Raw genomic sequence first — 16,176 nt, 5'->3', positions numbered from 1 at the left:
GACCCCACGTAAACATCATCGATACCGTGTGTTAAATAATAATAATACCGCAAGATATCTTTGTCTTTGTCGGTGATAAAATCTTTGCTTTTTCCCGTTTTACACAACGGTTTCCTTTTTAATACTTTTACAAGTTGCGCACGAAAATTTTCCCTTTCCTGACAAAGCGATAGATATTTATTCCTTCTTAAAACTGGCTGTTCCTTCTTGCGTTCCATATCGTATCATCAGCTTTAAATGAAATGAAACGTTCAACGTTTTCTCGTTAGTACAAACGCACATTGACTATGAATCATAGTCGTGATATTTTTCTTAAAAATTCGATCGATGTAATTTGCGCGTAACCTGGGTAACCGACGCCGCGTTAAACATTAATCGCTAACCATTTTCGGTTCAGTTTCATCTACATATGTATTTTGCACAACGGTAACTACTACAGACTACGTAGATACAAAACAGAGAAAACGAATTGTTTGTATACGAACGAACGCGATTCTTTGCCGTCCTTTGACATTTTCTGCCTAGTAACGAACCGCCTTTGGTGAAATTTCAATCCTTCTACCGACTGTATCGAAACGCAACGAGATGTGCACGTTCGCTAAACCAGAAAATAAAGTAACTTTCCATGGTAACCAAGCCATACATATACATAATGTATGTACAGAGGTCTATAGTTTCGTTTATTTGGTTCGAAGATTTAATGAAAATAAAATAAAAATCAATCGTCTCTGTGAAAGTTTGCATTTATATTTTTGTTGGAAAAATTTTCATAACTATTTAATTAACTACGTTTCGAATAGGATTCTCTTTTCAATGTCAAAACATAAAATAAACAACAATGCATGCAACACGATAAACAGAATGATTCGAAACGATGGGTTAAGACGAGACACGTGAATCGAAAAGTCCTTTACCATTTTGTAATCCAAAGATTTCTTTCCTAGACGTAAGCGGTTGAAATTTTTACGCACAGAACGCCATGCACGATCAACCGACCGATACTAAGAGCGACTAAATCGCAAAATGATCGGAAAAGGACTTTCCGATTTTAATTTACATAGAAAATTTTAATATTTTCCTTTCACCCATCGTTTTCAAACACTCTGTATACTCGATTTTCTTTGTGTTTACCGTTTCACATATTTATCTTGTTACACGTTTTTCCTTATGAAAACTATAAACTATAAACGCAACAAAAATCTAGATATACATATTTTGCGAACATTTGTATTTGCATTTCTACATTTATTAACGGATACATAAAATTAGTAGTATGCTTGCTCATACAACAAACAGACGTATACACGAGTATACACAAAGAAATATACATGGATATATTATTTCGCGTTGCAACGATTCGTTTGATCGATAAATTATTCCTTGTAGCAGGTTCAGAGTAGGACTGTTTTTCAGAAACCAACATCGACTATGCAATTTAATTATCGGTGCTTATAACTGCGGACAAAAAATAGAGTATATGTAAATGTAAACTCGCACGCATGCGTAACATATTCGTTTGATTGTCAATCGACCGATTTCTCTACCTGTTGATCCCACATCAAGTGATTGTTGTACGATAAATTCAAGTATCAATTGCCATTATTCTTGCCATAATTGTTTCTATCTTCCTCATTCTGCCATACACATACATACATACTACATACACGCACGCACGCACGCACGCACGCGCACACACACACATTAATACGAAATTATTAGATAAATAAGTTTGTAGTATTTTTTCCACTGAATGGACAATAAAATTGATTCTTTTGATATACATATGTGATATAAAAATGAAACTAAACTGTCATTAAATCCAATCTATCGACTATCGACTGTTTCGATACGGTCCGCTGTTAGAACATAGTATAAATACATAGTAGCAGAGAAAAGATCCGAAAGAAATGGTCATTTCCCGATCACCTTCTAGAACAAATAATTCGAACATGGCGGTATAATTGGTGTTGGGAAATACATTTTACTGGTATAGCATAAACAACGAGTGCGCGAGGAAACGGTTTCTTAGGCTTATGCGATACAGATAACTTTCTTTCTATTAAACTAATATCTAGTAAACTTTCGCAAAAGTAGAAAATGGAAGCAAACGACAAGAAGGTAAACGAACGGACTGTAGCATCGAATGAAAATATTTAGTTAAGATTTTTACCACGATGTTACGATGAAGCATTTATGTAAATTAAATCGTGCCAACGACACGTTTATCAATCGAATCAATAGTTGTTCTGCAATGTACGGTAATTCTGGAAGTCAGCGACCAATTAGGGTCTCGTGAAACGATACCGGTATGGTGTCCAGGCGAATAATTCTACGAAAAAGAATAGATACATTGATAGTATACATTTTTCCAAACTATTACTATCTACAGGTTTCAACGTGCAGAATGTTACTGCGTGTTTCGATACTCTGCCATTGCTAGCATCCGTAATAATATACTCGGTACTTGTGAGTCTTTAATGACAAATACCTCGGTTATGCATGCTAGGTGAGTTGAATTTAAAATAAGAAGTAATAATTCAAACGATGCATGCGAGAATGAACGAGGACGTCATAGTTGTTCATCGAGTTGTCGAAGAATCGAGTCGAATATTAAATCCCATTGTTCGCGTTACTTATAACAACGCGTAAGTACGTATCCCTAACGACGAAAATGTTAAGTTACAAGTTAATTTGCGTGGCCAATGTTACAACAAAAGGATTCCATCTAGCGCCTTTCTACTTAGACATTTTTGTAAACGCATATTTTTCTCGAAGAAAAGATATGCACGCCTCGCTTCTGGCCGATTCTGTAAGAAGCCTCCTGCCTGCGTTTCTTTGTTTTTTTTTTTCTTCTCCGAGATGGAATGTATATACGTAGTTGATCTTCACCTTAAGCATTATTCTTAGCCACTATTCTTAAAAATTCGATTTTCGAAAGCAATAGTTTTCGTTCGGTGGAGCGCGAAAACTTGACAGTTAAAGAATAGAGCTAATTCTCGACGTTCGCGTTCGATCCGTCCTCGAACATCAAAGTATCGTGTACGTGATAGATACAATAATGCCCGACTATATGCAAACGTTTACGCTGAATATATGCAAAATAATTATACCCGCTTATATGGACAAAATTCGGTCCCGATTTCTGGCATCTATTCAGGCATTACTGGCTGTGTTTCATAGTCTGTTTAATGGGTATGTTAGGTGGAAATGATTATCGACGAGAGCAATGCAAAGCTACAATAACCGAAGGAAAGAACGCGGGGCGGTAGGATCACGCGCAATTACAATAATTGGTAAACGGTCTACGATTTACCATTGTTGGTGAAACATGGACAAAGCGCGTTCAGTATTCGATTGCAGAACCCACGTGCCCGATGATTCCAACCAGCGATGCTATCAGCACCTTTCAATCTAGTTCCTACGCAAACATACATATCGTTGGTTCCATCAATGACAACAAGTTTCTCTACTTATCTCATTTCACGCGCAATCTCGTACAACTGTTTTCAATTTTATTCTTACCTTCGCTGGCATCGCCTCCCTGAAAAAGTGAAACGAAACGATCCAAGAATAATTATAATTGCTAAGAATAATTGTAATTGGCAGGAACATTTGAAATGCGAACAAACCTCCGAATACATTTTACATCTCGAGGCCTCGGTGGTCGCTGTTTCTATAACTTCGCTCACAAATTTGCTGGTTTCTCGCATCAGTTCTTCGTCGTCTTTAAAAGCCTCCTTCCTTTCATCTAATGTTCCAGTAGCTAAAATTTGTTCCCGTTCCTCCATGCTCCACTTGTACGATGCGACGACGATAATGTTTGTTCTCTCGGTCATCGTTAGTACGATAACGCTACGAATTCTAGAATTTCCACGATCCAACGAACCTTCGTCGCATAGAAATGAAATGCGTTTACATCTCGACAAAACAAAGCGTAACACCATCCCTTCTTAAAACAGTTTCATTAAAAAAAAAGTCAAACCGAATGAACGAACGAACGTTGTCGCTAAAATGTTGCTCGGCTCACCATACGAAACCAACGAGCTCCTTCTTATATTCCCTTAATTTTTTACTCTCTTCCTTTCTATTCTCTATAGTTTAATTTCGTTTCATCTCTTCTATCTTTGTCCTCTTCTCTCATTCTCTCTCACTCACTCACTCGCTCACTCATTCACTCTCTCTCTCCCTCCTTCGTCTTCTTCTCCTTCGTTTCCTCCGTTCTCTGTTGCAAGAGATACTTAAAACGCTTCAAATTACAAAGACTGATCGCACAGCCATCTCTGATAACGATCAAATTCTATTGAAACACCACCGTTGACAACGATTGCTACGTTACGAAACACCATTACTATTTTTCCTACATGTACTTTACTAAAAAGAAATAGTGTCCGAAAAAATATAATCCGTTCACTTATTTGTGATTATAATTTCAAAGAAATCGCACGATAATTACCGTGTAATTATCATGCGATTGCTTTAAACTCATAATCGTAAATAAATAATCAAATAACATCATGTCCAAGTACATGAAAATGTATATGACCTACGTATACACGCGTCGTATTACATGTTATCGTTTATTCAAACTTGTTCAACTGTCGCGTCGCCTGTACAATAGTTACGCTTATTACTCAAATTTACGCTATCGTAAAAATAACAAAATTCATTTGTTTCCTCGAAACATTCGAAACAGTCAAATATATCCTCCTTGAATCTCGATCGTTTAATTTCTCACGCACGTAAATTACAAGTCCGCTGATCTTTATTTGGAATTTCAAAGAGATCGGAGAAAATCTCGTATTAAATAAATAAAGAATGCAACATTATTATTAATTGTACGTATTCGATAAAGATGCAGACAGAGAAACTGTAAAAACAGAACCCTTTCACTTACATTCGTAGAGAAAATCGACAACAGAGGGGCGGTTGACCTTTTAAGCGTAGATATCGAGCTACAGGTGGTGCGCATTCGTTTTACGAGCGAGCCTGGATCAAAACTGTCTCGAGTCAACACATCCAGACAGCTGTTAGTATGTAGTATGTACTTGTTATCGGACGTTGCGTTTACTTCGCCTACAATTCTTCTCTGCCACACTTATTTCGACTAAACGTTTAAACAATTTAAATCAAATTTAATGGGTCTTGTACAACAAAAGAATCACTTCTCGTTTTTCGTAACAAACTTCGATTAATCTACGCGAGCTGTTTTAGTAACATGTTTATCCGTGCTTATTTACCACTTATCTCACTCCTTTCGAACAACTGAAATATCAATATCTACGTAAACTAAACATCGACGCTAGAGTAAATACGAATAATATATGTGATTCGCGGTACATTCGGTCACTGATTCACCTCGTAACGATCGAACGGTTTGTCAGCCTCGCCTGCTGGCTTAGTCTCCCTCGCTGATCATCACCCCGGGAAAACGTTTCGGAGCATGCGTTACGTCAACCTTCGCGCCCCATTATTTACCTACCTGCTCCTCGCTCGCACGCGCGGTTCGGTTCACCGTCCACCCCTTTTCATTCTGCTATTCTATCCTCATCGACACGATCTCTTTTATTACGTTTTTAACTCTCACTTTCCATCCTCTTTCCCCTACAACTCTTTCCTTACTTCAATCTCTCTTACTGTCTTTCGTCCAGTTCGTCCATACGTACGTTTCCACGGTCTTTAAAACTACCATTCTCACTTTACGGTTGCGCTTAAAGCAGAGAAGCGAAATAGAAACGATCAAACTTCACTTGACAAATTGAAAAACAAAGTTTTCTTTAATCGTAAAGGCAATCTCGCCGATGCGAAGGGAAACACGGAGGGTTAAGGTGGAGAACGTTGCCAAGAAACAACAGGGGTTGGGAAACAGAGATATTTCTAAACATAGCAAAAGATCAATATAGTTGAATACGTAATCATTTCCCTTCAAAAAGCGTTCTGCAACAATCCAAGTATATTACTGTTGCTACTGCATTCTCGAATCCACACAAAAATAATCATCAATTTTATGTACTAATTTTATAAACGTGTCGTCTGTAAAAAAATTTATCGTTAATCGTCATCATAGTCATCTTCATTATAACGTAAAAATCAAATCGCGGACGATTTGATAAACAAACGATATGCATAATGGTTATGCAGCTTATTTCCAAAAATTCTTTTGATACGATGCTTTAACTTTTTAGTCACGATACGCCACTGTAGTGCCTTTCCGATAACGGACTCGATTCTTTTTATACGTAAATAAATTATATTTTTATCTCTTGTTCTATTTGTTTCAAGTAAACTGTTCGTATCAATGAATAGAAATGACACACATTTTTTTAATATAATACTATAGCGACTTTAAACATGATGAATACCGGATATGAACCTGCTCCTGTACAACGATAGAGTTACACGTATAATTTATACCAAATAAGGTAAATATGATAATATAAAGTATGTAATTACAGACACATACTATCTTCCAAACAAACAAACTCTGTGACTTGTTATTCTTCAACTTGAATGTTATTTTATGCAATCATGCATGTTTTTCTATATAAAATTTTTATAATCTCTATTTTTTTTATTTAGTTCCGACTACCGCAAACTAATTCAAAACTTCGATGCTAAAACAGATACGAGGATCTACGTAGATACGTTACTTTTTGCCTTTTCTTTTTTTGCCAGATAGACGTAAACAGTATAGTCTCCAATTCTGCTGAATTACTTTTGCTGCATGATTTCGATGAAAACTTTCTAATTTTGCTAAAAATACCTTTGTTACGTTTAGATCGTGCTCTTCTTTCAACCGATTATACAAACTACGTTGACCGTTAAGTTGATTCTGAAAGACAATATATAAAAAAGAAATATATTTCATGCAGTTTAAGTCTATTTTAGTATTTCTACTATGAGAATAATAATAAAAAGGGAAGCAATAGTTAATGCAAAGTGTATAATAATGTTAAGACAAACCTGAATAATAACATATTCGTTCTCTATAGAGTCTTTATCGACTAACAGATCTTTTTTGCAAATATTAAGCTGTCCGATATTATTGTCATACTTTGCGAGTCGATCCAAGTATTGTTTCTTTGTTTTAAAGCTACGCAATTAACAATAACATTAACATTACCGTTTGCAATATCTAAAGATATAATTACAGTACAGTTTTCCTAGCTCAAAATTCAATTAAAATTTCTACAAGCAAAGAATACACAAATCTTTACGTACTATGCATCGTACAGATCATTTTTCCTCGAATGACGTACTCTATCCAAAGACTTTGAATGAAACTTAAACGATTCTATTTCCTTTTCTATATGTTTCTTCCGCATTTTACATTCCTGATTCGTAGCTAATAACTTTGATGAAGATTCCCTCCTAAAATGTTTTTCTTTTCATAACCGGTAGAAAGCAATCGGTAACTTACATTCTCTATTAAATTGTTAAAAGATAAGCGACGTGCGATAATATAACCCAATTCTGTTTTGTTTTGAACTCGTTAGCCAGCAAAGAAGAAGAATTATATACATTTGTGCTGCGATCGCATACTCCGTGTTTTCTTTAATATTTGATTTTAGAAAGTTTGCTTCCTTCCAATCAATCTCAGCCTTTTGCTGTAAACGGATAAAATGTAATCTCTGCTTGCAAAGAAGAAACGTCCATTCTGTTAATAAACATTTAATGATCATTTAATGATTGAAAAATTAGTTGATCCGTTGTTTAAACCTAATCAATTCCTAATGTTATTTCATTAGATAAATAACGCACGTTTTACATCGACCGTAGCTTTTGCAATATTCATCACAAAATCATTTAACTTTGTGTTCCAAGATAGTTCCCTTTTCAAAAACAGTTTCTCTTCATTTTTGATTAAATAATAAAGTAACTCGATCAAAGTTTTTGTTTGCATGGTAAAGTAATTTTCGGTTGTATTACCAACTCTGACATTTAAATGCTGAAATAATGTATACATATAAGAATTATACACACTTGTGCGACCCACGATACTGTACGCATCGTTGAAAAGATTGTATGCAAGATTTAATAATCACCGAAGGTTTTAACATGTTCATAAGTGGTGATTAATAATCTTTAAAATAGTACATTACAGTTACTAGGTAAAAAAAATAACAGAAATTTGAACTTGGGTTTTCAATAAACGATTGCTGCTCAGTTTTGTCGCTTGGTTACGCCACTATCTAGGCGAGAGCCGCTGCGATCTGCGATGCTGGCTGCTAGTAGTAACTGCTACGTCACTTACAGGTTACAAGTTAGTCGTTTCTCGACCTCGAATTATTTGATTTCCATTGAAAGCAATTCAAAGTACCAAACTTGCTCGAGAGTCGTCTGCGACACAACAAATATGGCGTACCGTGGTGTAAAAGGTTCTGACCCATTTGTTTCAAAAACATCGCGAAATGAACGTTTTGCTCAAATGTCGAAGCAAGAACAAATTATTCAGCAAAAGAAGCTTGAGATTCAAGCAAAGATGCAAGAGCAAAAAGCAAAAGAAGCTGTAGAAAATTTGAAAAAGTCAAATGCGTTAGTCCCGAATTCGACAATGAATAAAGCTAATACTACCAAGTAAGTAATTGCAATTTTTTACACTGCAAACGTATTATTGCATGAAAATGTCTCGATAAATGATATAGTTTGGAAAAAACGGTCTTTTTCTTTGTAATTTAATAATCGTTGACGACCGATCGATTGCGTGCCAAGTATGATAAATATATTTCTACTTACGCCTAAACGAAATGGCAAATAAAACGTCTAAATATTAGCATTAGGTTTGCGATGACTGTAATACAAGTTCATCTGTCAAATTATATTTTGGTCCGTATTGAGAATTTGTATTTTGTTAGCAAATATCGATCGATAAATTTGTTATTGTCTTTAAATATTCATTCGTTATTCACAGAAGAAACACTTTCTATCGTAGGAAACAAGAAGAGAAGCCTACCGTGTCGCAAACGGTCAATCTATTTGCAAACGACGGCAGTTTTTTGGATCAGTTTAAAAAAATTGCAAGCAATAAAGGAACGGTTAAAACAGAGTCTACGTTTTCTGTGAAACTAGAAGAAAAGAGGGAAGAAAAATATAAAGAGGGATTGCATGATAAAGAACGAAAGAGAAACAATGATAAAAGCAGAGATTGGGAGAACAAAAGAGATCGTAGAAGAGGGGATTCTCGATGGGAGAAAAGCTCGAATAGAAGGCATAGCTCTCCTTCGAGTCCATCTCCTACTAGACGGCCAGCGTCTCAAAGTCCGGAAGCTCGACGTTCCTTTAATCAATTATCTCCCAATGGACAACGTGCGCAACACAGTCAGCAACAGTATTTCCCTCGAAATGGAAATTCACCTCTCGTTCCTTCCCTCATGTCTCAACCTATAATGCATCTCACAAGCGTACCTCCACCTAATATAAGAAACATCATAACCAATGTTCCTCCTCCACATTTATCTAGAATGCCTCCTCCAAAAAATTTGACTAACCCTTATCCTGGTATAGACGATCGGTCTGGCGATCCAAGAATGCAAATATCACCACCGCGTACAATACATCCACCGCCTCCTCCTCCTCCACCTCCTCCTCCTCCTCAGCCTTCCATACAATCTATACCTCCAAATACGAACGTACCACCACCGAATATGCATATTTCTCGGACAATGCCACCGAATCTACAAAATTTACCACCACCGCCTCCACCTCCTCCGGCACCTTGTACATCTTCTTCGTCGTTGTCGTCATGCTCAGCTTCATCCGCCACATCCTCGTCCTCTTCAACCTCCTGTTCGAGCTCTTGTTCAACAACGTCGGCGTTACAACCACCATCGTCATCGGCGTCATTTTCATTGTCGTCGTTGCCGTCTTCAGCATCCGCATCGTCAACAGCGACGTCGGGCAATGCGCAACAATGTGTAATTTCGTCGGGGCGACAATGCGGTGGACCTCCGGCCGCGACTTTACAACCTACGAATTTACTGCCTCCGAATATTCCTCCTCCGAATTTGTTACCAACGATGACACAAATGCCGCCAAACATGATGTCTATTTCTGCTGCCTCGCAAACAATTGTCGTCACCGTGCCAGGGAATGCTTCGAACGTACCGAATGTGATACCATCTGTATTGATGTCTGCACCACCCCCAGTTCACAACGTTCCATCGAGTATAAATTCGATTCCGCCTCCAAACTTGAACATTCCGCCACCGAATGTGCCACCACCTCCCATTATTCAAAATGCCGGTCCACCCCCTCCTTTGTTATCAACCAGTTATCCTCTTCCCAATCAAGTCACTCAGGTACCTGTGGGACCACCTAACATTCAAGTACCACCACCGGTGAGGCCATTGACCGGTCAACAAACTACCGAACAGCTAGGTATGATATGTCGATTATTTTCAACCGTTTCTTCGTTTCGACGTATCGCCGTGTATCGGTTTTTAAGAGGAAAAATGATTGATCGAGGGCGCATAAGCGCGAGCGATACGCCGAATGCAAGACACGTGGGAGAATGTGAGATACGCAAAAGCATATCCGCCGACCATTCGTGTAGACATACGTAGGTTATACGCTACAGAACACACAAAAAAAAAACAAAGTTTTAGCGTTGTTACGCATGTCTGACAAAGGCTTCTAAGTGTGTCCCGTAGAGGCTGAGCAGCTGGCACGCATCGTCGCTGACTGCGGGGATGAAATCGAACAGGAAGCGCGAGAGAAGAATGCCCAAGATCCTAAATTATGGTAACTACTGTCCTCTCTGGTCCCCGTCTCGTGCCTTAACACGTCGTGTAGCGTTACCTCTTCCCCTCTTACTTCAATTCGTGTGCCGTTTCTTTCGATTTTTCTATTTTTACATTTTTACATTTTTACATTTTTACATGTTACGCGATAATGAGATAGTATGTGATCTAATGTAACGAGAAGTTGTGCCCTTTTTTTTTTAATCGTAATTGCGTTTTATCGAATAGCAAAATTATAGTATTAACACCAACAACGTGGGAAATGTAATCGAAACTCACGCAGCCACTATGTAAATTGCGGCTCGAAATACATCAAATAACATTGTCAATCAATTTAACATTGTAATAGTTACCGTGAAATTACTACACTATCGATAGGAGGATTATTTTTCAACAAAAAATCTGATATCATTTTCTTGGGAATATAAAGGTTACGATTCATATCGCGTTATTGCTCTAAGAACTCTTTCGCGGCCGTTTCGTTACACGTATCACGTGTTTATCCTTCTTTTTTTTTTCTTTTCTTTTTCTTTTTTATGTAATTTGTTTTTTTTGTTTTTTTGTTTTTTTGTTTTTTTGTTTTTTAATCGTTTTCTTTAACAAAGGAATCTAATCTAGGAGAATATGTTACTCGTCAGAGTCTTAAGTATTGTTTTAATCAAGGTTTCTGCACCAAAAGCAAAGTGCAGCGTATCTGCAGTACAGGGGGTTGGTGGCAAAGTTCCGTGCTGAAAAGTCCGTTAGGGAATTTAAAGACAGCGGTGCGGAACCGTATTGTCCGGAAGAAGCTTTCAGCGATAACGACGATAGCGAACAAAGTCATACAAACAGACACGTTTCTTCGCAAGGTAAGCGGGATCGGATATGCAACAAAATTGTTACAGATTGTTACGACGAGTATACAGGGTGTTTGGCCACTCCTGGGAAAAATTTTAATTGGTGATTCTAGATGGCAAAATAAGACGAAAATCAAGAATACCAATTTGTTGATGAAGGTTTCGTTAAACAGTTATTAACGTTTAAAGTTCCGACCGTACTGAATTTTTTTCTCGAAAATGCGCAAGATTTCGGGGGTATGTCTATTCACCAAAAATGATTGTAATTGACCCCCGCAATCGAAAATAATTTTTCCAAAACGATCTGAAATTTTTCAATTTAATTGTTAATAACTTTTTAACGAAGCTTCCATCAATAAATTGGTATTCTTGATTTTCGTCTTATTTTCGCCTCTAGAATCTTCTATTAAAATTTTTCCCAGGGGTGGCCGAACACCCTGTATATTACGCGCGCGCAAAAACAGAAAGGAAAAGAGAGAGAGAGAGAGAGAGAGAGAGAGTTAGACGATGACAATTCTACAGATAGATCGAAGGAGGAAAACAAAGAAGAACGTAAACGGAAAAGACGTAGTCGTTGGGGTGATCCGAATAATAAAGTGTCTATAACGGAAATGAACACTTTATCCGTACGTAAACAAAATAGTGGACTTTCGCAACCAGGTATTGCAATTCCTGGACAAATTGGCCAACCAGCTGTTATAATTCCATCGTCGAAGGTGCAACACGCGAAAACGAAGAATCCCATGTTGACGAAAATTTGTAGGAACGATCCTGCCTTGATACAATACGCCCGACAAACTTTCGGTACATTAGATCTTACCGAAGAACAATGGAAAAAAGCAGAGGATCATTACAAGGTAAACGTTTCTTAATCGAATAGAAAGGTACGATTTGTCGACATCATTCTTTGAGACGATTTAAAATTTGATTATCAATCGTTCCTTACGCATAGATAAATCTCCTTTATCAAAATTTATTGAGGAAACGAGAAGAATTGAAACGTTTAGAGGCACAAGGGAAGCATAAATACGAATACGATAGCGACGAAGAAACCGAAGGCGGAACTTGGGAACACAAACTTAGGTCCGCCGAGATGGAGGCCACTCAAATGTGGGCGGAAGAATTAACTGCTCAGGCGGAAGGGAAACATCATATCGGTGACTTTTTACCACCGGACGAGCTTAAGAAATTCATGGAACAGTACAATGCGGTCAAGCAAGGAAAGGAGCCTGATCTTAGCGATTACAAGGAGTATAAGCTCAAAGAAGACAACATTGGTGCGTAACATAAACTTTCGCGAGAGTAACCAGTAACCAGTAACCATTAGTGAATTATTTCTCTTTTCCTTTCCTTAGGGTTTCAGATGTTACAGAAACTTGGTTGGAGCGAAGGACAAGGTTTGGGGAGCGAAGGCAACGGTCGTATCGAACCTATTAACAAGTAAGCAATTTCTAAAGTACATCATTTTTATTTCGCATGCAAAAGCTAATTTTCTACACGATATCGCGAGTAACACCGTCTCCTCGAAAATGAAAATATTGCATTTTATAGGGCGACTAACCGATTCGATAGCGCTGGTTTAGGTTCTGAAAGACCAGACGGTGTATCCAGAGACGACGACGAATTCGATGCCTATAGAAAAAGAATGATGCTCGCATATAGATTTAGGCCTAATCCTTTGGTACGACAGTTTTGCCAAATACGAAAGAAACATTTACTTCCATTCTTTAGAATTTGTCAGTAACGGAGAAGTTGAATTTTGTTTTATCGACTAATTTGATTTTCATTTCTTTCAGAATAATCCTCGGAGACCATATTATTGAGAAAATGAGTATCAGTCAAATGTATTTACGACATTATTATGTATCTAAATTTAGTCGGAGAACGAATCATCGTTATTTTGTATATTTGACATTTTTCGAGCGTACAAAATTACGCCTAAACCATGTTATCTGTCCAAAAGAGGGTAGTATGATTCAATAAATGAAATTTAAAGCTTATTTCTACGTGTGTACGTTAATATGTTCCTATACACACACATCCGTGCACACATTTTTAGGGTAATGAAACTCTACGACGATTGCAATATCGACAAAGTAATGCAGATATATCGAATATTCTATACTATATTGCGTGTTTTCTACATCTTATATAGAAAATACGCGGAAATTATTTGTAAATTGTTTTATTCTATCGTTAAATTATCTAATGTTCGTATTACGAATAAAATAAAATTTTCAATCGTGCGTGTTGTCAAGTGCAAAGCGCAAAATGCTTCTACTTGCACGTATACGAGGCTACTCTGAAGGTTGCAAGACCGATCATGCGTGTTTATCTCAAGGCGATATTAATAACATTAATATCGAAAGTCCAAGTTGTATGTTTTATCCTTTTACTTTCTCGTCGACTGTTATTGGATATAACAGAAAAAGGTAATATTATCGTTGAAAATTTCACCTTTATTTTCAAATTTTTCCATGTCTTGAAGCATTTTAAAACTAATATGCGGTAAAATAGGTTATAAAATTGTGTATGCTGGACCCTGTTTTGTCTTATATCTTACCAATATGTAGTTTGTTTATCAGAAAATGAACAAATTTAAATTTAATACAGTGTCAGAGCAATTAATTGTTGAAAATACGCGAAAAAGTTGAAATTCTTTTTCCTCTGTAACCTTGAGACTTTTGATTAAAAGTTTCGAACATTAAAGGTTATCGAACCCAGAATATTTGATACATTTTAAACTAATAACGCGAAAGTTGTGCAACAACGCTGCCAGCTTTTAAAAGAGTTAAAAAGAGTATTACGATAGATGGTACAACATAACCAACGAATGAACGGATAATCAGTCGGTTGACTGGTCGATCAACGTATCAACCAGTATCAACTGGCCTGGCTTACCTGACTACAAGCCTCGCTTACTCTTACTCTTACTCTCGTTACGCCCCTCTTCTACGTTGGTCCACCTTTCGAAACATTCGAGCATCGTAGTTGATAAACGAACCACCGACCATTTACTTGTACATTGATTCTTTTTCCATCCAATTTCCTTTCCTCTTACTTCCTACGTCTTGTACGTTTTCGATACGTTTATCCTTTCTCGCCCGACTCACCATTATATTTCAATTTCTCTCTCTTCCCCTTCTTCTTGATTCGTATTTCATTCTTGATCACCGTTCATATTCCTTTTCATTTTCCTTTGATGGAATTTTTTCAGTATTTTAATTTTTTTTTTTTTTGTTTCTTCGTTCCCGAGGTCGTCTTTGGAATTTCAATGCATAATTGGCGTCGATGCGGCCTAATAATCACGGAATGTACATTTCATGGCAAGTCCAAGTAGCTACATAGATATTGCTCGTTTCTCGAGCATCATCAAGTACAAACGTTTATCGAATGCGAGAAGCGTTCAAGTCTAAACAGTGACATTTACTGTGATGGGAAATTGCTTGTCCTCAAGATTAGTACTTGATCTTTTGTCCAAGCAATAAAGTAAAGGAAAGAAAAGAAATAAGATGCAACGGCAAGAAGTTAACCGACGACGTTGTCCATATGGATATTTGCATTGTGAAACACACACACACACACACATATATTTAAATCATAGTAAAATCTACTGTAATTCCTGTCTGTTGAATTTCACATTTGGTTTCTTAGAGTCTAGCTGAACAATTGGATAGCATGTGCATAAAATTTAAAACGATCCATGGATATAATATGATAAATTTCTATGCGCACAATCAAGTACTGTTAATTTGGTCGATTCTAACGAGAAACGAGTAGAACTCTACTGTAACGTACTAAAACGTGTTATTCTCGTTTCGATATTTTTACATGAAAAGGTCCATGATCGTTAGAAAACGAAGGCAAAGTTTGTGGCACGTACGCACATACACGATTCCAATCGATCGACTTTCCGAATATTAATGTAAAGAAATTTAATCGCGCGTACGTTACTTTTCTTTGTTTAAATTAAATCCAGAAAAATGTTCGAAATGTATCCGATACAGTTGACTGGCCAAGATTTATCCGGTAGTAGAGTAAAGATGTTTGATTCCGGACTGTCTGTCGGCTTTCTTTTCAGTTGTAGTATTCCCATAGGTTTCTTGTTAGCTGTACCGTTGAACAGAAAGGGAAAGGTATCAAAGAAAAGGGAATGGGAATAGAATGAAACAGAATGGAACGGAAAGGAACAGCATGGAACGGAACGGAACGGAACGAAACGAATTCAAACGGATCGAATCGTTCCAGATCGGATCACAGCTTTAGGTACACAGGGAAAGGACGGAAAGAGACCAGAATGGTCGGCAGCGGTTCAGTGGGGAGAGGACATAGGTACTCTTTCAACGTAGACACGTATGTACGTGAAAGTAACTCTTACAGTTGAACGGGAATCGTATACATATTAGTGTTTTATGGTGTCGGTGGTCCCGTCGTTCACCACAAAGTCAAGATACGGTGCGCGGAGACGTCTACACCGGTGTGTATTTTATTAAGAGAGGGACGAACGGGCAAACGAGAAACGTAAGAGCAAGTAGGGGTGATAGAACCGTGTATGGCACGAGCCTCGCGCGGTTCTCCGATTCGCACCGATAGACGTAACCAAC

The 16,176-nt window shown here is 37.4% G+C and overlaps 3 protein-coding genes and 1 long non-coding RNA gene across 7 annotated transcripts; 1 reads left to right on the top strand and 3 right to left on the bottom strand.

Annotated features, from left to right (window-relative positions):
- Window positions 1-684: 684 nt before the first annotated feature.
- Window positions 685-5,994, bottom strand: LOC143340320 (uncharacterized). Of its 2 annotated transcripts, XR_013079412.1 has the most exons (5): window positions 3,630-5,994; window positions 3,523-3,541; window positions 3,314-3,418; window positions 2,171-2,329; window positions 685-1,929 (listed from the first exon to the last, which is right to left on the bottom strand). XR_013079412.1 is itself a non-coding variant. In XM_076762132.1 (4 exons), the coding sequence occupies exons 1-4, from the start codon at window positions 3,942-3,944 to the stop codon at window positions 2,283-2,285; spliced, it is 486 nt and encodes a 161-aa protein (XP_076618247.1). In that variant the 5' UTR covers window positions 3,945-5,994; the 3' UTR covers window positions 686-2,282. The 2 variants fall into 2 exon arrangements, 1 of the variants encoding a protein (XP_076618247.1); XM_076762132.1 differs by having other exon boundaries at window positions 686-2,329.
- On the bottom strand, window positions 4,187-8,177 carry LOC143340315 (uncharacterized). Its single transcript, XM_076762117.1, has 6 exons — window positions 8,043-8,177; window positions 7,759-7,945; window positions 7,519-7,654; window positions 7,219-7,368; window positions 6,961-7,090; window positions 4,187-6,829 (listed from the first exon to the last, which is right to left on the bottom strand). The coding sequence occupies exons 1-6, from the start codon at window positions 8,061-8,063 to the stop codon at window positions 6,644-6,646; spliced, it is 810 nt and encodes a 269-aa protein (XP_076618232.1). The 5' UTR covers window positions 8,064-8,177; the 3' UTR covers window positions 4,187-6,643.
- A 38-nt stretch (window positions 8,178-8,215) lies between these two features.
- LOC143340258 (uncharacterized) lies at window positions 8,216-13,572 on the top strand. 3 transcript variants are annotated; one of them, XM_076762003.1, is made up of 9 exons: window positions 8,216-8,574; window positions 8,930-10,374; window positions 10,635-10,737; window positions 11,400-11,584; window positions 12,095-12,429; window positions 12,525-12,849; window positions 12,928-13,012; window positions 13,124-13,253; window positions 13,369-13,572. In XM_076762003.1, the coding sequence occupies exons 1-9, from the start codon at window positions 8,216-8,218 to the stop codon at window positions 13,393-13,395; spliced, it is 2,994 nt and encodes a 997-aa protein (XP_076618118.1). In that variant the 3' UTR covers window positions 13,396-13,572. The 3 variants fall into 3 exon arrangements, with proteins under 3 accessions (XP_076618118.1, XP_076618108.1, XP_076618127.1); XM_076761993.1 differs by having other exon boundaries at window positions 8,909-10,374; window positions 10,647-10,737; XM_076762012.1 differs by having other exon boundaries at window positions 8,354-8,574; window positions 8,909-10,374.
- A 1,253-nt stretch (window positions 13,573-14,825) lies between these two features.
- Window positions 14,826-15,664, bottom strand: LOC143340329 (uncharacterized). Its single transcript, XR_013079413.1, has 2 exons — window positions 15,527-15,664; window positions 14,826-15,023 (listed from the first exon to the last, which is right to left on the bottom strand). It is a non-coding gene; the product is annotated as an uncharacterized LOC143340329 (long non-coding RNA).
- Between the last annotated feature and the right edge of the window lie 512 nt (window positions 15,665-16,176).

Source organism: Colletes latitarsis, chromosome 1, assembly GCF_051014445.1.
Source record: "Colletes latitarsis isolate SP2378_abdomen chromosome 1, iyColLati1, whole genome shotgun sequence".
Classification (NCBI taxonomy): Eukaryota; Metazoa; Arthropoda; class Insecta; order Hymenoptera; family Colletidae; genus Colletes; species Colletes latitarsis.
This window is presented reverse-complemented; position numbering and strand designations above follow the sequence as displayed.